This window comes from Lissotriton vulgaris, chromosome 8, assembly GCF_964263255.1.
Source record: "Lissotriton vulgaris chromosome 8, aLisVul1.2, whole genome shotgun sequence".
Classification (NCBI taxonomy): Eukaryota; Metazoa; Chordata; class Amphibia; order Caudata; family Salamandridae; genus Lissotriton; species Lissotriton vulgaris.
In genome coordinates, this window is record NC_141696.1 from 1,374,230,171 (window position 1) to 1,374,258,169 (window position 27,999).

Here is a 27,999-nt window from a genome sequence, read left to right on the forward strand (position 1 = left end):
ACGTCTTTGAAATGGCCGGATGCTCTGCCTCTGGCATTGCTATCTCTCAGATCAGTGCCCCATTCTCGAACTGGCCTCACACCTTATGAAGTGGTGTTTGGAAGGTCTCGATTGTTACATGATGTGCTTTGTATAATGATGAACGATTATTTGGCACGATTAACAAATGATTTACTTTCCATTCATCAACAGGTTCGAGAAGCGCTCCTCGACAATTCCATTGGAGAGGCTCACAATCTTCGTCCTGGCGATTATGTAATGGTCAGGTCCTTTGAGAGAACAAGCAGCTTGGAGCCGAGGTGGCGTGGACCCGAGCAAGTGCTGTTAGCGACTAGTACGGCTGTGCGAGTTACGAACAAGAAACGGTGGGTGCATTCGACTCATTGTCGCCGCGTCTCTCCGGACCTGGTGAATCCAACTGTGCTGTCTGATTATCGAGACATTTTGGACGAAGAGAAGAGCCCAGCTGTAACGTCTACTGAATCAGAGGAAGCCTTCTCGGACCACATCGTCTCTGGTAGAGAGAGATATAATCTACGGCCAAGAGAAGCAGTTGTTTTGTGCGAGACTGGTTGAGTTACCGCTCCCGGTTTGTGAAACGGAAGCCGGGAATATCAAGGGGGGGGATCAGTTCTGCCAAGTGTAGCGACACCCGTCTTGAATCTCGGAGAAGAAACCAACGGCTACCTCGGAGCTCAGCACTCATATTTTTATTTTTTTAATTGCTTTCTTTTTGAGACATTTGTACTTTGAACTATGGCATCTTCTACGATGCGGAATAAGAGAATTCTTGGTGCAGTACTTTTTGTTATAACAATTGTGGTGATAGCAGTGATAGCTTGGGTGGTAGAACTATTGGTGCCAGCAAGAGAACATTTATTGCCAACTACCCCAATTCTATCTGAACATTGTCATTTTACTTTGCCTTATCATGAAGAACGACACAGACAGACTTATCTGAATAATAGTTTCATCCAGATTCTGCATCACACCCATAATATGACGAACACTTCGAACTGTTGGGTATGTGGAATGTTGCCTGGACTTCAAAAGAAAGGAGGCACTCCGCTTATTCCTCTCCCATTTTCTCATAATGGTTCCTGTAATGCTTGGTACACTCTTCTATTCACTTTGCGATGGCCGACAAAAGGTGGACTACTTTTCCGACTAAATAAGGTCTGCTTTAATGACCGAGATGGTTATCCACAAGCTGAAGGAACTAAATTTGAATGGGAAGAATATCGACCAGATAATGTATCTTCACCACGTATTTATACTAACCAAAGAAATTTAAATATGTCCAGCCTGCATGTAATCACCGTCATTGATACGAAGGCTGATTTGTGTGTACGAAATAAAGGTACAATCCCAGTAGGAAGAAGTGAATGTAACATTACTCTCACCTTTGACACTCCAAATGGTATTACTTTTGCGGCTTCACGAAACACTTACTTTATTTGTGGAAATAAAGGTTATCACTGTCTCCCTATAGGCTGGCTAGGAACATGTTATGTGTCCTTTGTATTACCCCCTGTGTTTATTGCCCCACCTATGTACCATAATGACTTTGTTTTGTACCATGGTTTTATATTGAATAGAGTGAAGAGAGCATTAGCTCTCGATGAGATAGACCAGACTGATACTTCTCTGCAGCAGTATGTTGATTTTAATCTAGGTCTTTTCTCATTTGTTGGGGCTGCTTTAAATAGCAGAAAAATAAGACGACTGACACGTGTTGTAGAAGCTGTTGCCAATGAGACAGTTTTTGCTTTAGGGAATTTGACTGAGGAACTTCAAATTACCAGAATTGTAACGCTCCAGAACCGAATGGTTCTAGATGTAGTATTAGCTGATCGTGGGGGTGCATGCCGTATTATCTGAAGTAGTTGCTGTGTGTACTTGCCAGATAATTCACCCTCTGTATATGATGCAATCTCTAAGTTGCATAAAATAGCTGCTGAGATACATCCTGATAATGGTACTTGGACATTTTCGGGGTGGTTTTGGACGTTACTTAGTGCTTGGGGTTGGAAGTTGTTGACTATCTTATGTGTAATAATTGGGATACTGTTCTTTCTATGTCTCTGCATTCAATGTGGCCCTATGTTATGTTCCATGTGCCTTTCTGCTTGTATCCCATCCAAACGAGCTATTGTCAAGAATGAGCAAATGATTCATAGAGAAGTAGCAAATATTATGTCCATTGATATCGATGATGAATACTCCGATTATGTCCACTATGAGGTAGCTTCAGCTAAACTCTAAAAGGGTCGTCTGTCGAAATTTGACGGTGATCAGGTTAGCGTTAAGCTTTGCTACACGAATTTCCCCTTAACTTGACTATGGTGTTCGGAAGCCATTTTGAAAACACTGGCGTCCATTTTATATGAACGCGTTGCCTCGTGGTCAGCATGCCCTTTTGTCCTTTCTCTGTACCACTGACCACTTAAACTTGCCCAGCAACAGGCTATTTTTAGTATTGGTCAAGCTCGCACATGCGCAGTTAAACGCTCTGTACTAGTGGACAGTCATCGCTTAGGAATGTTCTCCAAAACTGACCAGTGGTATTGTAACCCCTCCCATGAGTTGGCTGTGTTCCAAAAATGACCTTATATGTACCTAAACTGAGTAAATGTGTTCGGCCTTCTCTTTTTATTACTGTAAAACTGTATAAAAGAGGTCTCACATCGATGTTCAGTGTGATACTTCTTGCATTACCGAAGGGTGCTGTAGGAATGTACCACCACCCCATGGGGTCTTAATAAACTTGTCTTTTGCATTTTCCAGTTTCCGTGCCAACGTCTGTTTATTGTGTAGCGGGTTTTGCGGAATATGTAGGCCTGGAGAACCGATACCACAGAGGAACAGAAATGCAGACCTATATCACCATCTAGAGGATCTTGGAAATAGATCACGCTGTTCTAACATCAGCATCAGGAGTGTACTACTACAGGCAGGTTACAGGAAATTGGAGGAATATGTGATGCCACTCTTTCGAAACATAGCGCCAAAGTTGGTGGACAAAGATATCCCACAGGAGCACTCACACATAGCAGGCAAACCAGCAAAAACCCCGGGACATCCTTACTCACCTCCATTTCTATAAATAGTAATAATTAATCATGGCTGCTATCCGCAATCTGCCTATCATCATTATCAAAGATGCAAAGGTAATCATCACTATCAAAGATGCGAAGTTTAACATCGTCCAAGATCTCTCTCCACTCAACCTCCAGTGACGCCTGGCACTGTGGGTGGCCACACTCTTCCTACAAGAAAAAAGGGGTTCAGTACCAATGGGGACACCCCTTCTGACTTCTTTTTGTGTGGAAGAAGGAGACACGCAATTTGCACCCTTGAGGAGGCCAATGCTGTCCTGGGCCTTGATCTTGCTCCGGTGGATGAGATGTACCCCCTAGGGACCAGGTTGTCCGCCCGTTCCATCACCAAGTTGAAGAGATGCAATAGAAAATCCTCTCTGGTAAAGCCCTCAGCATTCAAGAGCCATAAGGAGCGAGCAGCACTAGTGAGAAAACTGCAAAGCCAGGGGCGTGCATCAGAGACTGAAAATGAATGATTCCTGGCTTATGGCTAGGCATGGGCTGTAAATTCCGTTCCGCTCGCGGAATTTGGGTAATCTGACGTTCCGCGGAGAATGCGGAATTGCCAAAAATTTCGCGATATGTGGCTTCGCGGAATTTTTTGCTTGTTGGTGCTTTCAAAATGCGTGTTCGCAAGATATTTCTCCCCGAGCACGCAAACAGCATTCGCGAACAGAAAAAGCATTGCGAACTGTCGGAACAAGCAATTCCGTGTGTTCGCTGAGATTTTTTACAGTTTTGCTGAGCTTTGCAAAGCACCCCTACTTATGGCATCAGTGGATCACAGAGGCACTCCAAACAACTATGGATTGGATCCCTGCTTCCCAGACGGCCTAGACAACACTGTCACAGCTATATACTAGTGCATGCTTAGTGCGTCAGGGCTCCTACACTTCTTCACGACCTGTTGCACAGATGCCAGTCCTCTTGGAACACGGACCCTCAACCCTTGGAAATGTTGGTTGCCAGAAGTACTGGGGAAGCAGGTTAGAGTCTCTGCGTCAGTGCAACATCTTGTGACTCTAGACAAATCACTCAACCCCCCTGTAGGAAGGTGGATATCTGACTATATGGTTACCCCAACTTTTTGCCTAGTGTTTTGCTGGTTTTCGACTTAGTTGGCCTGGGATCCTGCTATTCAGGGCTCCAGGCTATCTGCTCTCCCTATAAAATGGACACCATGTACTTTAGGTACATACCAGATTGGATATTGGGTCACCTTTGTGAGCCCCTGTATAGTGTACCACAGGTACCCAGGGCATAGGTGCATCCAAGGCCTACCAGGGGCTGCTGCATATTTTAAGCCACCCCTGGCTGGCCATCTAAACTGACACCAGAGGCTGATCACTCAGATTGGGTAAGGTGGTGTAATCACCCTTTACTTAGATATAGTATATCTATATCTACCTTATATATAGACACATAGTAACCTATAAGTCACTCCTATGGCAGGCCTTAACAACGTTTTATGATTCTGTTGAAATCAGTTATGTATGGCAGAGAGGTTGTATGTAGGACCTGTCAACCGTGATTTATGACCTGCCTTGTAATTATGATTTATGATTCTGTAAGAAGGACTTGTGGCACTCAGAATGAGTTTTTACACTGTAATGTTTTATGGCCTGGTTATCTTAAATTATGCTTGACCACTGTGTTTATGAGGTCAATGATGTAAGGTAGAGTATTCCCATAGAAGAATCTAAACATGTGGCTGGTTTCAGTTTATTCATAAATGTGTAAGTGGAATGTGTACTAATGGGAGTGGCCAAGTTGGGGGGGGGGTGTTATCGGCGAGTATCTAGGCTGGCAGGGCGGTACAACCTGCCTCATATCGTAGGCAATAAGCTCCTCCAACGGACAAAAAATATGGTTAAAAAATGTGGCTTTCGCACATCGACCGGCAGTTGCTGGCTGCAGCAGGTATGACCAACGCGCAACGCACTAACCACCCCCAAAGGCTATAACCTCGTTCTACCGGTTGATGGGGGCAAACAGCGTTACATGTATTCAAGGTTTAAAGGTGGCGCCCTCCCTTCTCCGAGAAAGGCAACAGATTGTAGGTGGACATCGGCTGCCTTAGGCTGCGAGGAGGTGGGTGGGACTCCTTCGCAGTGGGCTGCCGGCCGGGCGTGAAGGTCGTCCAGTCGGCGGCGTGACAGACTTGGATCAACTACGACCCTGGTGATCTTCCACAAGCTGGCTTGTTGCCGGAAAAGGCGCGGCCTACGTGCCAGCTGCGTGCCAGGCAGAGGGGCGGGGACAGGGCGGGCCGCGCGAGTCTAGCCTGCCGTCAGCCTCCACGCTTAAAGGGGCGGCGCCACGGGCCAAAGCTGTCACTTCTGCTCCTACCAGCGCAGTAGTACCATTTGCCGCCGCGGCTTCAGCCCTTGGATTGAGACCGAGGACGTACGAACAACCGCCCCGGCAGCAGCGTGTGTGCCCAACTGCCATGCCCCGATACGAGCTAGCTCTCATCCTCAAGGCCATGCAGCGGGTGAGGCCCTTTCCTGCCTTGTGTCTTTATGTCTTTGTCCTCCACAGGCGGCCGCCGCACGAGGGCTGCTGTCAGCACGAGGTAAGGGCACGAGCGTGTCAGGCTGGCAGGCACCCGGCAGGAGAAGGAAGGGGTGTGTGCGCGCGCGTGCCCGCAGGCTGCGCGAGGCCACGGAGGATTCGAGGTGCCTCGAGGGAGTGGCGGCTGCTCCAGGTAAGGCTGGTCCACGTGGAGTGCAGGCAGCACAAGGTGAGGTGGTGTACCCGCAGGAACAGGAGGCGCCGCAGGGTAAGGTGAGATGTGCGTGTATTCAGCATGGTAAATAGTAGATGCTGTGCATGACAGCAGGGAGTGCAGGCAACCCAGTGTGAGGTATAACACCAGCAACTTGTATGCATCACCCTCTGCGTGCTCAAAGTGATTGCATGGCAGCAGAGGGAAGGACTTTGTGCCCAGCACACCAAGGTGGCGCAGTCTGCATGGCATCAGTAAAAGGATGCAGGCAGTAGGGACACAATGAAAAGGGCGTGAGTCGCTTCAGGAGCAGCAGGTAGCTTACGTGTAAAGGATGCGTTTTACTTGTAAGGGCTGCAGGCAGAAAAGTAACATTAAAGGTGTGGTGATGTCTGAAGTAAAAGTGATTAGCCGAAATGTAAGACAGGACTGTCTTTGTGTTTGCAGGAGGGGCATTACTAGGCAAATGCGTGTTACTATAGAGTACATACAAACAGTTCAGTGGACGCTGGCTTGGCGTAGTCTGAAAGCTACGGGTGAAAGGACGTCAAAGTATAGGGGTGTGGTTATGCTCTCAGCCAATTTCAGAAAATGCTAGACATTGTGCCCAAGACTGCAGACAGCACATGGGAACCTGGATGTGTGTTTGTGCCCTTATGATTTAAGGCAAAAAAACGCATGACCTTAAAAGGATCGTGTATCGCGACTCTCTTAGGTGCTAATTCTTGCAAGATTTGAGAGTAACAATTCGGAATTATTAAATCGCAAGGTAAGGAGTGCCGAAGAATGCTTGCTATTTAACCCTGCTTCTACCTTCACTGTGTGCATTTCGACAACAGTTGGCCTGAGATTACAGTGTCTTTCAACATTATTTTTGACGCAGTTTATTTTCATTTGGCATATATTGCTTATCAGAATTCCAAAGTTGGGCGAATTGTGCATTTGCAAAAAATGCATGATGCCCAGTTTTGTTTATGTCGTCGCCAGCACTATGGCCTCGAGATTTATTATCGTTACCCGTAGGGCTTTAAGTGGGGTAAAAAAAAACACTCAAAGGGGCGTGGTCAATGTAATTAAGAGCGTGCCTTAAACCCACATAAGCTAAAAATCTGTGCTTGGCATAGTGTTCCGCCCGGCCTGTACTTTGCTGTTTCTTTCATTGCATCCAGATATATGATACAACAAGAAGCATCATACCTACAAGTCAGGACTATTGGCTTTGCCAATGGTGGTTAGTTGCATAAGATAAATATGCAGCAGCTATGTGTTTTATATAAATTTGAAAAAGCTTCCAGTTATATTCCAGGTGTCACCAGGACGATGTTGCTGCTCCAGCTTTTTAAAAAGAGAAGGGGAAATCCAGGGAGAAAATGACTCTCTTTTAAGGATTTCCCCCCCCCCCCCCAACAACGCTCACCTGGCATGACCTCATGCTGTAACTTCTCCACTAATGAGAAGTGTCAGTACGCGTACATTGATGTGCCTGCTGTCACTGCAGTCCAGAGCACAAAACAGAGCCCGATAGAGACCCGTTTCGAGGCCTCCTTTAAAAAAACTGTTGGTGCTTAGCACCGTTGAGACTTGGCCCACTTACAATAACCCAAAGTAAGGGAGACAGGGAAGCAAGCAGCAGGAGAAAAAGAAAACGAATAAAATGGCAACAAATTATAGAAATGGATGAAAAAAACGTGTACGATGAGATAAAGATTAGGGGCGTTTAGGGTAGTGAAAGAAAGGCATGAGGTGCAATACAGTTTAGACCGCATTGATCTAGTGCAGCCACGTCATTGGGCAACCGTTGTAACAGGCCTTTTAGGAAAAGCTTTGGCTGTACAGTTTTTTGATGTTTTGCAAATCAAACGCTGTCAATGCCATGTCTCTTCAATTTTGGAGATGATCATACTGCATCTGAGAACATTGAATTATGTTACCTTCTTACCTAACTCGCGTCCATCCTTCGTTCCACTGTGCTTCCCAGAGTAGTGTAGAATCCTAACCTTCGCTGCCACCCAGTACCATTTAATACCATACTTTAAAGAGCCAGCCAATAATGTTACAGTAGGTCTCAAACCCAAGGTGACATCCTAAAGGAACGCAGTGGAATGTCTATTATTGATAATTGTTAGGGAAGCAGTTCTGGATAAAGAGAAGATTTTTTTTCCCCTTTTTCCATTGGATTAGTGCTTACCTGAATGACTGTATTAGAAGAATATATGTTCTTGAGGAGTTCAGAGGACTGTGAGCAAAACATTCCTTTATTATATCTGAACTGGAGAAAAATGGGTTAAAGGCTAATCTGACTCAGTATTACTTTCCACATAGGAACTTTTAGACATCAATAGTGTGTGTGGTGTTCAATTTTTATAGGGTGTATGAGGTGTCAGTTGGCAGTGCTCTTGACCATGCAATTCCACAAGGTTCCAGTTAGTTAGATTTAAGTGAAGTTTTAGGTTGGATTTTAGAGGTTTAGAAAAATGTAATGTCATCTGTAAACGATGTGAATTGTATTGGGCAAGACCTTTCAGAAATCTTTGAAGGTGTGACCAAGACTATTGCAAAGTTATCATGGTGGGTGGCATCATAAGATAGTTAGCACTAATTTTTGGACATACGTTTTGGAATTGCTCATAATGTATTCTGGAAGTAAATAATATTTTTTGGAAATGCACACAATGGATTCTGCAAGTAAATAATGCTCGACAAAGAATGGGTAATTTTGGTTTGCACGCAAGTACAGGCTGCATTACTCACGAGCATTGAAGAGTACCCTTGTTTGGCATTGGCTATGGTAGTGGTTTCCATCATTAGTTCATAAGGGTCTGGGGAGTTACAGACTTTCAGAACAGCACATAAGATGAACATTCACACATAATGGAGTCATTGTGAAGTATTTGTGTAGTTAGTCAGTGGCTGTTCTAAACAAATATGACAGGGTGCCAGTCCATTTGAACATATGTGGTACATTTACTGATGTTGGCAGTCTTGTATCACAAGGCTTTCATATAATCACCATAGGAATTTAAACGTGAAAGTGGTTACCCTAGTGGGGACTTCCTCCTGTCCATTCTCTGTTGTTGGTTAAGCCAGAGTGCTGTGTAAGACCTTTCTAGTTGTGGTGCAGGAAGACCACTTTAGTTGTGGTGGAATATGCTCAATCATTTTTAATTAGTAACTGAGAACATAAATATAATTATCTTTGCTGTTAGCGAACCGAGGTAATTAGCATAATAATAATCATGGCTTATAAAATACTCTGACAAAGAAGAAAAACAATAATTTCCAGCACTGTAAGTTTCCTTATTTAATTTACAAGTGCTTTGATTATGGTGAGCATTTAGAAAACTAGAACTTGCAAAACGTCTGCAAAATGAAAATTGAGGTACATTCTATTGTCAGTTCACACTTTGCAAATGTTAGCACTGCCCCTCTCTATTTCGAGCATATCCCAAAATGATAGACAAACATAGTATTGCAAGTGCTAAAAGCGTATGTTGCTCTCTTAGACGCTTACTGTTCTGTACTTTTCATATTTTTCAACACGTTTCTAACAGTGTAAAATGTCTACAGTATAATTGTATACATCCACATAGCTCAAATAATATTTACTTCCAGTTGTCCATTTGTTATTACTTTTTCTGAGCCAGGTTTACTAGGGACTGTTTTTAAATGCTGGTAAAAGTTTTAATACTACTGTCTCTACTTCTCTGAATATTCATAATGGAAAAGCTGGCTCTGAAATTAGATTTTCCCAATGATTTGCCCACTCTAAAAAACTGTTTCTTGGCTCTATACTTGAAACTGAAATAACTAAATCTAACAGAATTAGCAGTGGAGCAGCTTTAAAATGTTTGACTTGTTAGTTACTAAAGAGGGAAGTCTTATTCCCTTGTCAAAGCTTATGTTCTTAGTTCTAAGCAAGGTAGCAGTGGTTTCTTATAACCTTCCTATGTTCTGTGCTCCGTTTCCTCAATGGAATCTGTTTTGTGTGTCTGGGAGATCTTTCTCTGGATGCTTTATAGCAGCAGTTGTCTCCTCGAATGCTCACAGTAGCTTCATCTGTTGGGGCTTCCCCATTAATTGGACTAAATACAAGAATACCTTGAAACTAATGGTTAGTACACAGTTTCATATAAACCCATGCAAACAAACATATCCTGAGTCGTTGCTCAGTCCACTAGTTATGGGAATCCTGTGTGTCCCACTTGTGTCTTGGGCTTATGTTGTGCCAGTGGTGTAGAGCTGCACTCCTATTTTGCGACCATGTGTTATTTATCATCACCAGACTTGGATACAGAGCAAGAGGAGTGAAATCCCAAAAAGGAAGACTAAGGGAACATGTGGCAAAGGGACAAAGCAGGGCTGAAAAAAAGAGACTGCAAGTGTGAGATGCAGAATTGGGGAGTGTGCGGTGGTGGAAGAGGCATGAGGTGAAAACAAGTATAGGCAGCCTTGGTATTCGATAACCCCAGCATTTGGCAATGCTTGTTACGATTACCAAGTACATCTTTGGTCCCCTACAATACTGTTGGGTGGACGTGCGCTTTGCAATACACATGTAATGTTGGATTACAACAGTTGATTCGGAACACAGCCCTATTTTCTATATAGCCATTTATTTTATTTACTCGTTTTTTTTTGTATTGCACCAACATTCTGATTTGGGCGTGTCAGGAGCGCTCTTTCATGCGGATGAGCATAAAGTGGTTGAATATCCCTAGCACACACTGAAGTGGGGCCACACCCCTATGACTTAGCTAGTATATTGGTGCATTATTAATAATATCGTTTCGGAGTGGAGAATGTATATTCCGCTGGTGTATTGCTTTTGAGTAATGCAATTGTTTTAGCGTGTGTACTAATTTCTGTGCATTTAAGCTTTTTTTGTTTAACTGGCAAGTCTGTAATGAATAGATATCTTTTTTTATAAAGCAGAAAGAAGAACCGGTTATGAGAATAACCGGTTAGACCACAAGCATTCTCATCTTCTGTAGATGGGATTTCATGTGTTTGTATCCAGGTTTCTGTTAATCAGTCATGGTTCTGGGCATGTTTGACACATTCAGAAACTGGCACAAAATAGAGCTGTTAATTGAAGCAATCATCCTTACCTAAAATTAAAGCTACTAGGTAGTGGGGACTTTTTGTTTTCTTTCATGTCCACTTTCAGGCATGGATGTGTAGGTAAACTGCAGTGTACTGCAGCGATTTACCCCCCTCCCCTTTACCCAGGTTTTTCTTATCAATGATTAGCAGATCGATTTTTTTTTCTTATGTTAGGCCCGACTCTATGGGAAGGCAGCTGCCACACTGAGCCTGTTCTTAAGAAATCAGCCTCTCATTGCAGTATCTTTTAAAGCAGTATACAGTTTCTTCATCCCAAAGAGAGTTTCCACAATAAAAAAGCAAAAAAAAAATCCCTTCAGTTCAGCGGCCACCAGACCCTTTTCCAACCTGTGTAAGTTCTCCTTTTAAGTGTTCTGATGAGCACAAACGTATATGTCACAATGTTAACAATCGGCATTGCTCCAGAATTAACTCATGCCACCTTGGTGGTAAGATGCCCCTGTTGGCACGGGGGGGGGGGCATCAAATGAACAGTGCAAGAGGACTTTTCCCCTGCACACATTCCTGCCTATTCCTGATCTTAACAGAGAAGGAAGGCGAAGGCAGATAGTGGAAACCTTCCTTCAGGTGGAACTGGCTCGGCAGGACTGGAAAGTTATCTTTGACATAGTGACCTGGCAACAGTTTCCTTGTTGAGAATAGTGTTGTAAGGCAAATTTCTTTCTGCGACCTCAGAAAATGGTTCTAGGTAGGGCTGGTGAGTATTTTATTTCCGCTTTAGGGCGCAGGACCACAATGTGGCCTATTAAGAATAATTAGGATTTTATATTTTAGTCGGAGGGCATATTGAGTGTTTGGCCTCCCTTTCTATTTGCATCAAGTGCGCATTCTAGGGAAGCATTGTTAGCTCTTAATGAACTTGACACAGAACAGTGAGCTTGCATTGATGTTTATTGCGGCCTCTAATTACAGTAAGGGGAAGTTGAAATTGTCCTTTGATGAATATTGGCATATATATTGTTGGAGTAAGTTTCGAACGTATAGTTAAAGTCGTTAGAATGATGTAAACTGGGTAACATTATCAAATGCAGCATTCTGGATGCAAAGAGAGAAAACACTCCTATATGCTTGTGGTGGCGGGAGTGGTCAATGCTCCTTTCTTTTATGAGAGTTGGCTCGATAACCTTTCTCAATGCTGCTTCAAAGTTTATATGGTTCTTGCTTATTGGGATAAACACTCAAAAAGCGTTTTCCTCTTCCTTTAGCCCCTTTGTGTTTAGCTGTACCTCTGTACAGTTAGTAGCATTCTAATTCCAATGGGCATGAAGACCACGACCCATTTGTAGAATAACGGGGGCTAAACATAGAGCATCACCCTCTCACAAGTAACTCTTGTCTAATTGTCAAGAGTGCAGTTGAGTAGACATTTTGATGGATTTCCCGAAGTAGCCGCATAGCTTTTTATTGCCTAACTCTCTGGGGCCATGATCTTCCCCTATTTGGCCAGCCTTGACCTTGTCTAGAGATAAATACCTAGCATATGGAGAGTCCTGAACACACCCCTGAAGTGAATCCTCTGTATGTGGTTCTGAGAACTATTGAAACCTAACTTTTCAAAATTGCCTTTAGTAGACCTTTTTTGCTGAAAGTGGCTTTCAAATAATTAAGGTCTTTCAAGGTTTTGCAAACTGATCAGACTCTAAAGCCTGATGTCTTTCCCCTTTTAGACTTTCTGTGCTCTGAAGTAATGTGATGGAAAACATCCCACTCCTATGAAACTCCCAAAATATATAAATAATATTTCTTGTAGCTTCATACCATCTGTGGCTAAAACTTCTGTTACACTCTAGTACTTTTCTGAGGGTGTATACTACCCAGCACCTTTGCGCTTTATCACCTACAATTTTAAAGTTAATTCCAAAGACCCATGATTAATTGTTTAATGCTTTATTTCCTTAGCACTGTGCACAAAGCCTTTCTAAATTCTTTAATGTTTTCCAAGAGATTCTGCGCAGTTTTTTTTATTTCAAGTGCCCAAACTGCATAGAAATGCTAATCTAGAAGGTTCTTTTCACCCAAAACCCCAAACTACATGTAAAGTGTAGTTTCTCAAGCCTCCCATAGACCTAAAGCCAAAATCTAAATAGACTGGAAAGAGAAAAATAAGCAAAGTGAAGATTTGCCGAAAGCCCTCGCATATCTACTCAACAAATAATCCTGTTTTTTAGCCCCATTCCCATCTGACTTTCTGTGCAATACCATGGCTGTTGTTATTTTCTTTGTTTGTTTTGTATTTAATAGTACAGGGTGGCGGGTGAAAGTTAGATTGGCAAAAAAAATAATAATAATATTCGAGTGAAATTGCTCTTTGGTAAGTGGAGTGCCCTCACTTGGGAGAGAGCTGGTTAACTCACACACTGTCATGTAGTGATTAAAGAAGAAGTTCACAAGGGAGAGATTTGGAAAACACATGGACTCCTGTGGAGTGTTTAACCAAAAAGAAAAAAGTAGTTCCCTAAATGTTAGAAGTGGAAGGATACAATCCACCAAATCATGATGGTAAAGAGGATATGCTCCTGAAGAGGAACTAACATGAGATCGAATAGGAAGGAAGCAAATGAGTGACAAAAAGCCAACCAGTGATTGGGCTGTAAACCACTATAGTTACCTGGTAAGTTCACAATTGGTCTTTTGGAACTTCAAGTGTGTGGGAGGCAAGACCAATAAAGGGCCACATTTTTGTCAGCTTATTTGAAAACTCCACTAGACAATCTTATAAAAGCTAACTGCAAACGAACCACCTTTGCTCATTTTACTTCAGAGATCCCAGTAACAAAAAGTATCTCCTCATCTTCGTACCTCCAAAAACATTCTGAGGATCAAAGTCCAATGCCATGCTAGCATAACCGAGTGAAGTTAATGTTGTGATTGTAAGTTGAATTTTGGGTTCAGGTGTTAAATTACTGGGCTTCTAAGGACATGTTTTTTTCTAAATTCTTATTGGAGGTCCAGCCAAGTGTGGCTAATGAACATGAATTGCTGAACGCATGTACACATAAAGTAGGCAGATACTAAATTAGAGATGTGAGTTAAGATACTGATGAAGTATGGCAAATGTGTACTCAGAACTCTAAGACTGGATAAGAAATTTTTCAAGTCCCAAAGGTACAAAGAAAAAATTAATTGTAAGTAGCAGTGACGAAAAGAGGACTGTGAAAAGAATTGGGATTCTACTGCGTTCCGTGGGTGGGTGGAATTCAGCACAGTACTCTGATTTTTAGAGGCAGGAGCTTGTTTCGTGCTGTAAAATGAGCATGAAGTGCACCACACGGCATGCCAGAGGGCACTGTTTCTGTCTGCCGCTCAAGTACATTTTCTACTCGAGCAGTAATTTTTTTCTACGCAAATGGTCGTGACTGCCCACATTGAGAAATCTATTGGTGTGATGAAGTGCAGGGTTAAGCCCCACCCCTTGCACAGCTACCACCAGACAATTCGATGGTGAATAATAGAGAGGGGCTTTGACTCTGCCTACAAGGTGGGAGCCAGGAGTATATTCTTTGATTGGGCAGATGTTTTTTGCTCCCCCCCACAAAATGTGCTTGCCCACCCACGCAGCTGTGATAATTTTTTCACCCTAAATAGCAAAACATTTGAGAAAAGTCATAGGCCCTGATTTAGGAGTTATTTATCGTACATGGTAAAATAATGATACCATGGGTACGTTATTCATCATAACCCCTATAACAAGTTTGAGGGGAATAACATGCTGATTTTGATGTTTAACTTACCAAAATCCGCATGGTACGGTAAATACTGTACAATTATCCCTGTCAAAATGTGGGCAGGTTTAACCTGCTGAAATTTAACTACAGCTGAGGTATTTAATGCATCTGAATAATTATGGGGTGCATTAAATACAACCAAACTTGTAATTTTGACCCATGTATGAAAGAGTTTACACATAGGTCAGAATTTACCTACCCACTCCTAATCAGCGCCATAGACTGCACCATCTGTGCCTTTATTTGACCTAAGGAAGAAAGGACCGACTTTAATAACATATCAAGGTGGCATTAGTCAATCTTGGTGAAGCCTGCAAGTGAGCTTGTTTTGGCTGTTCTGATTTGAACAGCAAGTTATATGGTTCAGGCGCTACATTTTAAAAAACTTTTTCTTGTTTTTTTGTGCAACATGTGTGCATTTTCATTTTGAGTTTTTTGAGTCCTTACTCTAGGTCATTTGGGCCAAGCTTAGTTTTAATTTGAACAGTTACCTTTTAGATTTTCTTTTAAGGTCCGGGTGCAAGTCAAGATATATAAGTTCTTTTTATTGAGTTTTCAACATACCATGTCAGTATACATTGTACAGTGAGTTTCGGCTCTTTTCTAAACATAAGTGGGCATTCTATGCAGGACTAAGCATACCGATTTAACATTTATTGCACGGATGTCAGTCTGATCATATTCCGTTAAGGTTGCCCAAAAGTCTTTTGGCCTGGACCTGGCTGGCAATTGTTCTTCGTAAGTCTTTAAGGTGTCTTTGCAATATATCAGATCTGACATCCACTGCTTCGGCACTGGACTGCTCTTGCGAGTCAAGATATTTAACACAATATAAAAACATGATACGCTCATGATCTTTTGGTCGTGCTCTTTCAGCCATTCTTTGGTGCAGGACACTCCGTCATTGGCTTGAGATATTGTCAATATCATCTTGGATCAGCTTTAATGAGTAGCTTTGTCTCCGGGTCCCTGTAATGGCTATATGGACATATCCAGTGCTTTAAATGGGCCAGCGCTGTCCGGTATGGAGTAGCAGCACTTTTTTGTTTTGAGAGAGAGAGTACCAGCACTCTTCCAGAGTGACGTAATACTTTTAATGGGAGAGTACCGGCACTTCGCAGAAACAAGCAGGCACTCTGGTACAGAGTACCTGCGCTTTTATTTCTCCATTTCAAGCACTGGACATATCCATTAACCTCCATTTGGATGTATGAAAAGCTGCTTACATCTGAAAAGTTCTATCAATCGCCATACATTTTATATACATTTTTTCCCCTGAAAAGTGAATTTTCGTGTAATATTTTAAACACAAAACGCTCCTTTCTTCAGCCGCCGGGCCTTTGCTTCCTTTCTGCACACCTTGCTGCTGTTATCCCCATGTAAATGTAAATGTATAGGCATTTATATAGCGCACTACTTACCCGTAGGGTCCCAAGGCGCTTCGACCGCTGCGAAACCCTTCCTGGTTTCCCTGAGAGATGGTCCCTTAATGGGTATCTCCAGGGTGAGACCAGGCATCCCCAGCGGTCTGGTGGGGCCGTTAGTGAAGATGAGGCAAGCTAATGCCCAGAGTTGCCGAGTGTGATCGCTGATCAGAGTGGGCACCGAGGCGAGAGAATTATCGAGTCCGCTGACCCTGGTCCAGAAACCTGCCGCGCCGGGATTCGAACCCTGGTCCCGGGCCGTCCTCTGCTCTCGGGTCTGCTGCCTCTAACCAGTGAGCCACACTACTAGCAGCTCCACTTCACTCAATCACACGAAGTGTGGGCAGTGGCTACAAACATTGAAACAACCAGTGGGTGGGGCTTGTAAATCACAAGGCGAGTGTGACAGATTGGCTTTGCCAATGCTCTTTGTATGCACCTACCACTTAAACATTTATCTGCACCATGAGCAGAGATCAGTTAGGATTAGAGGATTTTTTTTACCGGATTAAGCAACTTTTTTCGGGCAGACTCACCCCCGGTGAGTAAAGTTTAGGTTTTGTTGCAGTCGTTGCTGAAATACTGGAACAAGTTCCACCTTCTTTTAAGTATTCTGGTTTATAGCAGATCATGCCACCCTCCTTTTAGTTGAATGTGTGGAGTTCTATTTTTATGCATTTTTATTGGCAGCCCTTACCTTGCTCATAAAAGCTACAGAGAACTTTTATTGAGACAGAATGTTTTTCTAAATATAGAAACTTAATTTACTAAGACTATGCTGACCAGTATCTCACCCTTGTGGGAGGAGAAAACAAACCATTGTTTCACCATAGATCCGCACGCTGTAATAATTCATTTGCACTGAATGTCTTAGCACATTTTTCGAATTGACTTTACTGGTTGGCTTCACTATTTGCATGGGACACGACCTTATATTCATAGTGGTACTAATTTGATGGTGGGAAAGTAACTCTAGTGTGGGGGTCCTGTAGTACTGATCTTGCAACATGTCGGAGTACTCATCAGAAAGGATGCCCATGCAGTAATGTGTCTAGTTTAGCTACAGAACTCGAGGTATGCAGAAGCACACATATGAACACAGTAATGTCATTGTGGCATTCATCAGTGTTTTTGGCTGCGTGTACCCTATAGCTTTACTTTTTTTTTTTTTTTTTTTTTTTTTTAGTACATTATGTCAACCTGTTTTAACTTAGTTTAATACATTCCGTTATCAGATTCATTGTCCACGCTGTTTCTTGGCAATGGGGGTGTATATCATTTTTTCAGTCTGATTTTAAGTTTCAACCTGATTATTTGTGATAAGGGCTCACACCTATTTATTCTTATTGTAGAAAATAAAACGTGCTTCAAACCACGTACCTTATACTTGTGATCTATTCCTGCTTTCTGTCAGAAAGAAAAAAAGCCAGTGTTCACGACACTAATCTCAGTCACGTGTCTGGATCTGTATTGGAGAGAAGGCGTGTACACTCTTTCTTAACTTCTTAAGTAGGGGGAATTCGGTGCTTTAAATGGGAAGGTACTGTCCGGTACCAATGCCTGCACTTTTTATTTTTTGTGCGAAAGGGAGAGTGCCTGCGCTTCATCTCTGCTGCAATACATTTAATTGGAGAGTACCAACAATGCTCAGAAGTAAATGGGGACTCTATATAGTGAATACCAGCACTTCTGTATTATGAACGCTAAACTCGCTTAGGTCTTACAATTTCGAATGATCTATTTTCCCTCGTCTCACCCTCCTGCTGCAGTCTGACCTGCTGATCTTTCTTCTGGCTAGTATACCATGGCGGCTTTGTTTGTCCTCCTGTAGAAAGGAATTACCTCAGATACTCCTACATCTTCCTTCTCTTTAAATGTTTTTGTTTACATGTGAGAACTACTGGTGTGACTTGCCTCAAAGTTGGAGTGGCTGGGAGCCCATGTGTGTATGTGTCAACTGCCTGTGCAGCATCATTGTATTTTGATACCTCATGCAGTTGCTGCAACAGAATATTGCTGGTTTTCTCTTTTTTTGCTGCAGCTACTCTCCTCTGTTGTTGTAGCACTGTTGCCCCATTTCTTTGCGGCTTTTCTGTCTTGCTGCAGCACTGTTGTCCCTTCTCCTCGGTTTCCTCCTGCTGCAGCATGTCTCGTCTCCACTTATTCTATTCTGTAGTTTTTTATAGTGCATGTCTACCAGGAGGCGTCCCAGTGCTGCAACAGATACCGTAGAAGCATCAGAGAAATGAAGTTATTCCCTAAACGGCCAGGTCTTCAAGGCTTTACAAAAGGGGAGCTTTTGCTACAGAAGGCGTAGTTCAAGAGGGAAAGAATTCTAGAATTTGGACGCCAAAAAAGATGTGGAGAGTCCACCCCAGCATGATCTACGAATCTTGGGAACCATCAGGAAGTAAACAGAGGCTGATATATGAAATGTCTTAGGCAAGTAAAGGAACACTAATGATCGTAGCAAATGGGGGGGGGGGGGGGATTTGGTTGGGGGGCACTATTGTTGATCGTCCTATGCATAATGCAGATAGATTTGAACTGAATCCGACTTTCCACTGGGAGCCAGTGGATGTCTCTCAGTGCCCTAGAGACTGACTGACTGCGTGGGTGTATCTGTAAGAAGTCGAGCGGCTGCATTCTGCTCAGTTTTAAACCTTTTGATCACCTAACAGGGCGAACCAAGGTAAAGGGCGTTCCCATAATCCAGATGTGCCAGGACCAAAGCCTGTATAATTATTTCTCTGGATGTGAGAGGAAGGAGCTTAAGAAACTTCCTTGAAAGTCTCAGAATGCCATAGCAACTAGCAGAAATATATTTTTTGTTGCTTTTTGGTCCATCGTGAGTTTAGGGTCTAGCCACATCTCCAGGCTTTTATTGAGCCTTTGGATATTTCTACAAACTGTTGACTTGGACTTGCAGAGTTTACTGAACACTGTGCTACCAGGAATCACTTGGAATGTACTGCGGAGGTTGGTGATAAGATCAGTTCTCACTTTTTTCCTATCATTTTATAACCGTTTACCTATTTTTCTCTCAACTGAGCTCTATGTAGAGCAGAAAGAATCTCCCATTTCGCCTGCTCAGAGACTTCTCCCAAAGTAGCTGTGCATGTTTTATTTGTACCCTCCGGTAGGGCTCTGTGCTCTCTTAAGGCCCAATATATCCATTCTTCTCTTCGACAGCAAACATCTAATCCTCGAGCAACTATTTGTACTCCAGTGCTCTTTATTTTGAACAAGTAAATTTTGAAAACATACTTCTAGTCTGTCCCAGAATGAAGTTCCATGTTAACCACTCAGGTGAATAATGCTGTCCTTTATCATCTGCATGGACAGTTCTAAGTTCCTATGTGGTGTTCCAGATGTCACTATTAAGAGTTATAAATAAAATGTATTTGCTGTTATTTTGTTTTAACTAGACCAGAGTTAGAGGCACTAATTTTATGCCCATTAATTTTGTTAATCATTATTGTTTGGCTAGGAAAGTTTTTTTTATATCTTCTTGTAGCGATTCAGTAAGGCACCTTAGCTTGCAATCCATAATTTGTTGATAACTGATACGTTTATGGCCCAATTGATATGCAGCAACCTAGTGTGGTTTCCCATTTTGCTTATCATCCCTGTAAGTTCATTAGCATTCTTAACATTTTTATTTTTGGCAGAAAAATTACAAATGCAAGGTTTACTTGTAGTTTGGGAATACTTGACTGCCTTTGCAACATTCCACACTCGAGACTGGGTTGACTTGAGAACTTGCCAGTCCCCACAAATATGTTAGGTTGTTGGCAGAGAACAGTACAGTTCCCTTCTGCTTTACTTCTGTCTTCTTGATGTGAAAATCTGCACGTAAGCTTTCAACATACTCTAGAGAGGGTGCGGAGTTAACTATGAAATGCACAAAATCTCACTTTAAATGAGATTTTTTTTAAGTTTTTTGACTAAAAACATATAACCAACAGATACAAAGAATAGTGTGGTGCCAGAGGTGCTGATTCTCCTTGCTAATTCTTCCCCTGCTACACGTTTCTAGAGTATCTGGGCTTGGAATATGGACTAACAGAGACCACGAGTTCAAATATGGTGTATGCTTTTGGCCTGCATGGTCCTGATTTGTTGGTTATATCCCCACAGGAATACTTTTTTATTGATAGTCCAAATGAGTAGTTTTCACATACCTTAAAGATTTCACATCCTTGGTGGACGAAGCTGAAACTACTCCTGGGAATTTTATCAAACTCCGAAGGTACATCATACCTTTTTGGTTTTATTGCGTGTGCAGTGTGTTTCACAACCTCTTGAAAGGTTAGATTCTTTTTCTCCTTGGCTGGACATTTCCCATATTTTTTGGGATTCCAAATCATCTGCGTTAGGGGAGTTAACCAGCGTAATTCTACAATAAAGATCATTAACCTAAAGATCTTGAGTTTGGGAAATAAAAGTAGCGAAGCTTGACCTGAATTATGCATTTCTGTGGAGTATTTTTATAAAAAATATAAATCTGTTATAATTGTTCTTCCAAACTTGGATGGAACCATATGATCCCTATATGGCAAGTGCCTAATTCTGTGAAGAAATTTGTTTAATAACAAAAAAAGTTTTGTAGATAAATTGGTGCAAACATGAATTGGCTTGAAAGCTATGGTAGTTTGAGCTGTGATGCTGTCTAGTAGTGCACAAATGGATGTTTTGTGCAGTTTCAAGTTGTGGTATTTGAAAACTACGCCTTGCGGTTGAGAATATTTGCCAGCTCCCTAGTGCTGCCGTAACTGTCCCAAAAATAAAGGTGATTTAAAAAGAAATATATAATTTTATATTTTTGTCTGATGGATTTGCAAAAGGTTCTGGTTTTGTTAATCCCACATTTGCAACCTGTTCAGTGGATTGTTACTGTGCATGCTGTCCTATTTAGGGAGTGTAGAGAGCTCAAAAAGTTGCCATTATACCATTTTAAGCTTGACCAAATGCTTGAAAAGCATGAAGGATTTGCCTCAATCCATTGTGTGTGGGAATCCCCTTGAAAGCATTGCAATCAGCAAGTACGGCGAATATACTGCAGCACTAAGTTTGAGTAGGTACTGAAACATTGATGTTAACTGAGGAGGTTTACAGGGTTCATTATTCAAAAGGTAGTTTGCACAGGATAGTCTAAACAATTCCAAAGGTTTTTTCCCTACCACATTCACACCCAAATGACTCCAAAAATGTTTGGAGTACATGTGTGAATGTGGTAGAAAATGTAGCTTTATTCATGGTATGTAGAAGAGTTTTCTCCATACAAAAACTATCTGCGGTCAGGAACAAATTTTTCCTATACCTCTTAAATTCATATAAGGCATCTCGGCTACGAGGGTTGACCCTTACAATTACTGTACAGCCAAAAAAAAAACTGGCATCATCAAATGTACAGGCATGCAATAACTGAAGAGATCTGTTCCTCATTGCTGGACAATTTAGAGAACTTCAATATAGTCTATAACTGCAGGTCCCAAATAGCTGTACAATCTGACCACATCTTTACATCTCATAGACACTCAGATATTCGATCATAATAAAAATGCCCATCTCAACCGATCTTTCCACGTCTCTGTCGCCCTCCAACGAAGCCAGCTAAGCAGAATATATCAAAAGAAAATTCCATAAAGGGACCTGTAGAGCTGTTCAAAGGTACCAGCATACTAGAAACCATAAAACTGTGCGTCTGTCTCTCACATGTCGTCATTCACCACACTGCAACATGCTGCTTCCCATAACACAGTAACCGCACCTTGGTGGTCATCACGCATGACATGCAAAGACTTCCCATATAGGATCAAAACAAAGACAACATCCTTCCGATCACACACCATACACCGTGTAACGTGCTACTCATGTAGGCAAGTAATTTGTCGCCCCACATAGGGGTATAAGTGCTATATAAATGATAAAATAGTTCCAAAATTTTTGAAGTGAAGGTGCATTTTAATAGTAACAAACATACAATCTTAAATACAAAATAGTAATAGTTGATACAATTAATGGGAAAACAACACACTTTACATAAAATATCAGTATTCAATCATTAAAATGTATGTAATTACAAAAACACATTGATGCTATTGTATGCTAATATTTAAAGTATTAAAACGGGATTAAAGAAGAATGCTACACATATAGCTGTTATGATAAAAAAGTTACATAAATTATATAAAGTGATACTCCGTGCAATCTAAAAATGAAGACTAGCAGTAGTAATTCATATTAGTCATAACTGGGTCTGTTCGTAAAAAATCATTTTGGAGTACTTAAAGTAGCACTGCTGTAGTGCTCTTTTAAGTACTCTTACATGGGAAACAACCTTTACAGCGCAACTTTTACAACGCACTACCATTAGAACGAAACTTTTACAATGCAACATCCATTACAACGCATGCCATTACAACGCATGCCATTACAACGCATGCCATTACAACACATACCATTACAACACATAGTACCCTTACACTATCCAACACTTACCCTACTGTTGCACCCCCTGGAGTTAGAATAGTAATTTTTTCCCCTACACCATCCAATACTTACCTTGCATGCAATGTAATGTTATGCGTTGTAATGGTATGCGTTGTAATGGATGTTGCGTTGTAAAACATGCGTTGTAAAGGTATGCGTTGTATGCGTTGTAACGTCATACATCCCTCTTACATGTCTTTGTGAATTGACCCCCAAATCATATAAAATGGATATTCATATGCAGTTAATAATATATAGGCAGTTGGATGTTTTGGGGCTGATTTTTAAAGGCATGTAAGAGCATGTAACACAGTATCAATTGGTTTCAATGATGACAACATTGTAGTAGTTAGTGTATCAATGTTTGGAAACCACCAAGGCTTTGAATATGTATGAAGTGCTCACACACAGTTTCAGAAGCTTTGCGAATCTGCAAAAGTTATTCTGTGTCCTACTGTACTGAAGACTCATCATGTATGGGGTCATCGGCAATGCTACTGTTGATCGTTTTGGTGATGTGTTGTCATGTGATCCTTACTGGAGTGAAACCATGTTCAGGTTGGTTATACCTCACCCCTTAATTTCTTAATTTTTATACTTCATGTATTAGTATAGGATACCCTAAATGGTACATAGCAATCTTTTCACATACACTATTCCATTTATCACTTTTAAAGGGTGCCAGTTGGGCCTATGTTGGGAAATACGTTGGAATGATCAAAATGCATTTTGATCGTTTTGCAAGAGCTGTTAGTTTTGGTACCCATATATTGCACTATAAGGCTCTGGACTGTATTTGTAAGCACAAATGTATTCTAGTTTCTATAATTTTTACCCCCCTTTATTTTTTATGTCCTTACTTATAATGTAATATATGAACCTTTTAAAGGTATCCATGCCTTGCAAAGGGCTGAGGTGAGAATCAACCAACCTCAGAAATTTGCATTTACAATATATTGTATTCTCAGACTATTTTCCAATGTAAAGTAATTGTGCGCCACATGTAGATTTTAAAATACAGTTTTATATGATCATCATACGTTTATTGCATGTAATTAGGATTATACAGGGCAGTAGGAATGCTTATGCCCAAATGTACTCTGTCGCATACACAAATACCACCATGATCTAGTGCCCTTCATTTTCGTTTTTTTAGAATTGTCTCTTCAGAATTACTGCCCTACTCTAATTCCATCTTTGTCTCTTGTTTTTGCTGCTTTGCAGGGTTGGTTACAGTAGGCTTCGCTAAACTTAAGGGAAGTTAAGAATTTCTTCGGCATCACCAAAGTTGCTGATCTTGTGGAATGCCAGTGGAAAGTGCTTAAGTTCCAATTAAGAAGCTGAGAACATTATTATCTCCGAGTGAACCACCAACAAAACAGCAAACCAAAGGACAAAGCTTTGATGGCACCTTACCCATAGTCCGATTCAAATACTCCGTAAGGATTAAGAAACTTGACATTGTGTTACACTTCTGGAGAATTGTTTGGAGCGGTTGGAAAAATGAAGGCCTCAATGGAAGCTGCAGATATTGCTGTTGTGGCATTGTACTTTGTGCTTGTGTTATTCATTGGATTTTTTGCCATGTGGAAATCCAACAGAAGTACAGTCTCCGGGTACTTTCTGGCTGGCCGCTCTATGACCTGGGCTGCCATTGGTGCCTCTCTTTTTGTGAGCAATATTGGAAGTGAACACTTCATTGGACTTGCAGGGTCTGGAGCCGCAAGTGGATTTGCTGTTGGTGCATGGGAGTTCAATGCTTTGATGTTGTTGCAGCTCCTAGGTTGGATCTTTATTCCAGTGTACATACGATCAGGAGTTTACACCATGCCTGAATATTTGTCCAAACGCTTTGGAGGACATAGAATACAAATATACTTTGCCATACTGTCTTTAATTCTGTACATCTTCACCAAACTTTCTGTAGACCTATATGCTGGTGCATTGTTTATTCAAGAATCCCTGGGATGGAATCTGTATTTGTCTATCATCTTGCTGATTGGCATGACTGCAATACTAACTGTCACAGGTGGCCTGGTGGCTGTCATATACACAGACACTCTACAGGCTTTGCTCATGATTACTGGTGCACTCACACTTATGATTATCAGCATGATTGAAGTAGGTGGGTTTGAAGAAATGAAAAGGAAGTACATGTTGGCAACCCCAAACATCACATCAATACTGTTGACCCACAACTTCACCAATACCAACTTTTGCCACGTAAGTCCGAAGCCTGATTCCTTAAAGATGTTGCGAGAACCAACAGATGAAGACATTCCCTGGCCTGGTTTTGTTTTTGGTCAGACCCCAGCCTCTGTCTGGTACTGGTGTGCTGACCAGGTCATTGTTCAGAGGGTTCTAGCGGCGAAAAATCTTTCTCATGCAAAAGGAGCTACATTGATGGCTGGCTTTTTAAAGATCTTGCCCATGTTTATCATTGTAATTCCTGGAATGATTTCCAGGATTTTATTTGTTGATGATATTGCCTGTGTCACCCCAGAGCACTGCATGCAAGTATGTGGGAGCAGAGCAGGATGCTCCAATATTGCTTATCCACGCTTGGTGATGAAAGTTCTTCCAGTTGGTCTACGTGGACTCATGATGGCTGTAATGATCGCAGCACTTATGAGTGACTTGGACTCTATTTTTAACAGTGCCAGCACAATTTTCACACTTGATATTTACAAATTTGTGAGAAAGCATGCATCGTCTCGAGAACTCCTGTTGGTGGGAAGAGTATTTGTTGCTTTTATGGTAGTCATCAGCATTGCGTGGGTACCAATTATTATCCAAATGCAAGGAGGCCAGATGTACCTTTACATCCAAGAAGTTGCAGATTATCTGACTCCACCAGTGGCAGCCCTGTTTCTTTTGGGCATTTTTTGGAAGCGCTGCAATGAGCGAGGGGCATTCTGGGGTGGAATGGTTGGCTTTGTTTTGGGTGTAACCCGCCTGATTCTTGCCTTTGTCTATCGCCCTCCTGAATGCAACTTACCTGACAATCGACCAAGCTTCATTAAGCATTTCCATTACATGTACATTGCCACAGCTCTGTTTTGGATCACTGGAATTGTCACTATCATTGTAAGTCTTCTTACACCCCCTCCAGATAAGGAACAGATCCGAACCACTACTTTCTGGGCCGTGAAAAACAAGACTGTGGCAGAAAGCAAACCTAGCAAAGATCATTCCAAAGTACCAGACAAGAGTGCCATTACAGGCACTGAAGACACAAAGCATATGATTCCAAATGGTAAACCCAATGGGCCTGTTAAGGTCCAGCCTGAGGATATCACACTCCTGATGGCTTACAACGAGGAGAGTCATGTGAATTCTTCATGTGTTTCTGAAGCCGAGACACCCATAGATTGTTATTCCAATGGACAGGCTGCTCTAATGGGAAAGACTCTAGAGGTTGGAGATACCGAGAGTGTTGGGAAATGCTCGACATTCATGCAATGGTTCTGTGGCTGTAAAACTGAAGACTCAAACAAAAGAACCATCCGTGATGAGGTGGCAGAAGAAACTCTTTGTCTTCAAATGTTGGAAGAGACTCCACTTGTGAAACGAGTTCTCAATGTTTGTCTACTATGCGTATGCACAGTTGGCATATCCATGTTTGTGTATTTCTCTTTGTAAGAGTCCTGTGTTTTTGTATTCATGAAGCAGAGTGTCAAAGCTGCTGTTGTCAATAGTGTAGGTGTTCGATAACCCAGGTCTCCATGTCCTCTGAAGCTGCCGTAAGGCAGCATGTTGGCATTCTACAAAACCCCAGAAATGAATAAACTGGTGACGTTTTTGACACTGAAACCCTTACCAAATAATTTCACCTATATAATTAGGCATTGGTGCCAACTCAACCCTTGTATTGAAGATCATATTACTTTTGCTTCAATGGAAGATGTTTTGAAAAAAACAAAAAATGTTAAATAGTTTTTGAGATTGTTTTACAGAATATGAAACCTAGCTAAGTGATGGTCTTTGCATCCACCTTGGCAAAAAACCTCTGTGGACCCTGTGAAACAGGATACGTTTAAAACGTTGTAGTGTGCCATGTCACTAAATTATTGGGACTAAATTCATGGGACAAAATAGCACTACAGAAGATCTGCCGTCACGGGCACTAAATGTGGCTAAACCAATTTGAAATGTTTTAATCTGAAATGTTCTACAACTAGTTCATCAAATGTTCCAACCATGTTATATGTAAATACTGCTGGATTAAAATACCTTGAATCTGAAGAAGGATTCTAAATGTTTGTATCGGTTCACTTTTGATGTATCTACCAATAATTCTTGGGGAATAGTTGGTAAATGGCACATTTAGGTATCGGAGTAAACCTGTCTGGACTTTCCGTCATTGTAGTGCCCTTTTTCAATAAGTCAGATTGAATAATCAATTCCAAACTGAATTTGTTGAACACCAACTGCAGTATGATGTTAATTGGTAAGTTTAGGAATTGGCCGGAAAGAGTCTAACCATATAGCAGTCTTACTAAAGTTATTGGTTGGCCACTTATGTGCTTTCAATGCTTGATTCCAACTTCACAATATATCAGTACCATGCAGTCCTGAATAGCTCCAGATGTGTATTTGTACCAAATCTGTACACGTTACCCATACAGCCGTATTGACAGTGACAAAGTACTTAAATGCTCCCAACTCTGTGCTGATGTACATTTATAACATGCAATAGTGTTTCCTATTGTTTTTTCCAGGTTTGTAAATGTGTTTTTGTTTTTTTCAAAGGAAAAACCCCAAATTACGTTATTATTTCATTGGTACAGTTTTAAGAATATTAATGTCAGTTTTCTGGTACTTTTCACCGCATATCAACTATTGTGGCATTCGTAACCAAAAAAACATTTTGAAATTGCTGAAGAAGTTAAATTTGCTGCCTTAGTGTAAACCAGTTACAATTATTGTAGGCCTTACAATTTTGAACACTGCTTAACCACTGCACTGTTATCTATTGCTTGACTCCTGATCCTACCGAAATGGAAAGGAGCATCGCTTGTTAGTTCCTTAAATCTATACCAGCCAGCCAAGCAGAGGAAAGTACTATATTTTTGATAATGGGGAATACTGCATATAAAAGCTGGCATGCATTATGAAAGCTAGACTGGTTCTGGGTTGAGCCCGTATTTTCTTGAATATATGTATTTTCGAGCTCTAAAAATCTAGCTTCCTTTTCTTCTTTTTCAAATAACAGAATTGTGACTGGCACCGGATTTAAAAAAAAAAATTCAAAATTCGGTGAATTTTACTTTCTACTTGTTGAAGTGGGAAGTAAAATACATTTTAGACAATTACTTTTCAAAGCTGGATATTTGGTGTAACTCATACGTACTTTGCAGCTAGTGATACAATTAAATAAATATATATTTTTACCTCGAGCT

At 41.5% G+C, this 27,999-nt stretch overlaps 2 protein-coding genes across 3 annotated transcripts in view; both read left to right on the plus strand.

The window, feature by feature from the left end:
* Window positions 1-5,400: 5,400 nt before the first annotated feature.
* SLC5A3 (solute carrier family 5 member 3) lies at window positions 5,401-27,996 on the plus strand. Of its 2 annotated transcripts, none has more exons than XM_086935353.1 (2): window positions 5,401-5,595; window positions 23,822-27,996. In XM_086935353.1, exon 2 carries the CDS (start codon window positions 24,101-24,103, stop codon window positions 26,237-26,239), a length of 2,139 nt encoding a protein of 712 aa, XP_086791479.1. In that variant the 5' UTR covers window positions 5,401-5,595; window positions 23,822-24,100; the 3' UTR covers window positions 26,240-27,996. The 2 variants fall into 2 exon arrangements, with proteins under 2 accessions (XP_086791479.1, XP_086791480.1); XM_086935354.1 differs by having other exon boundaries at window positions 5,563-5,808.
* Window positions 5,465-27,999, plus strand: part of MRPS6 (mitochondrial ribosomal protein S6) — a 95,910-nt gene continuing 73,375 nt past the window's right edge. The window contains exon 1 of the mRNA XM_086935355.1: window positions 5,465-5,595. Within this exon, the coding sequence (XP_086791481.1) occupies window positions 5,551-5,595 (45 nt within the window). The 5' untranslated portion in view covers window positions 5,465-5,550. The remainder of the gene's footprint in view (window positions 5,596-27,999) is intronic.

Coding starts and splice junctions, on each gene's coding strand:
- SLC5A3 (XM_086935353.1), top strand. CDS start 24,101: ATGAAGGCCTCAATGGAAGCTGCAGATATTGCTGTTGTGGCATTGTAC.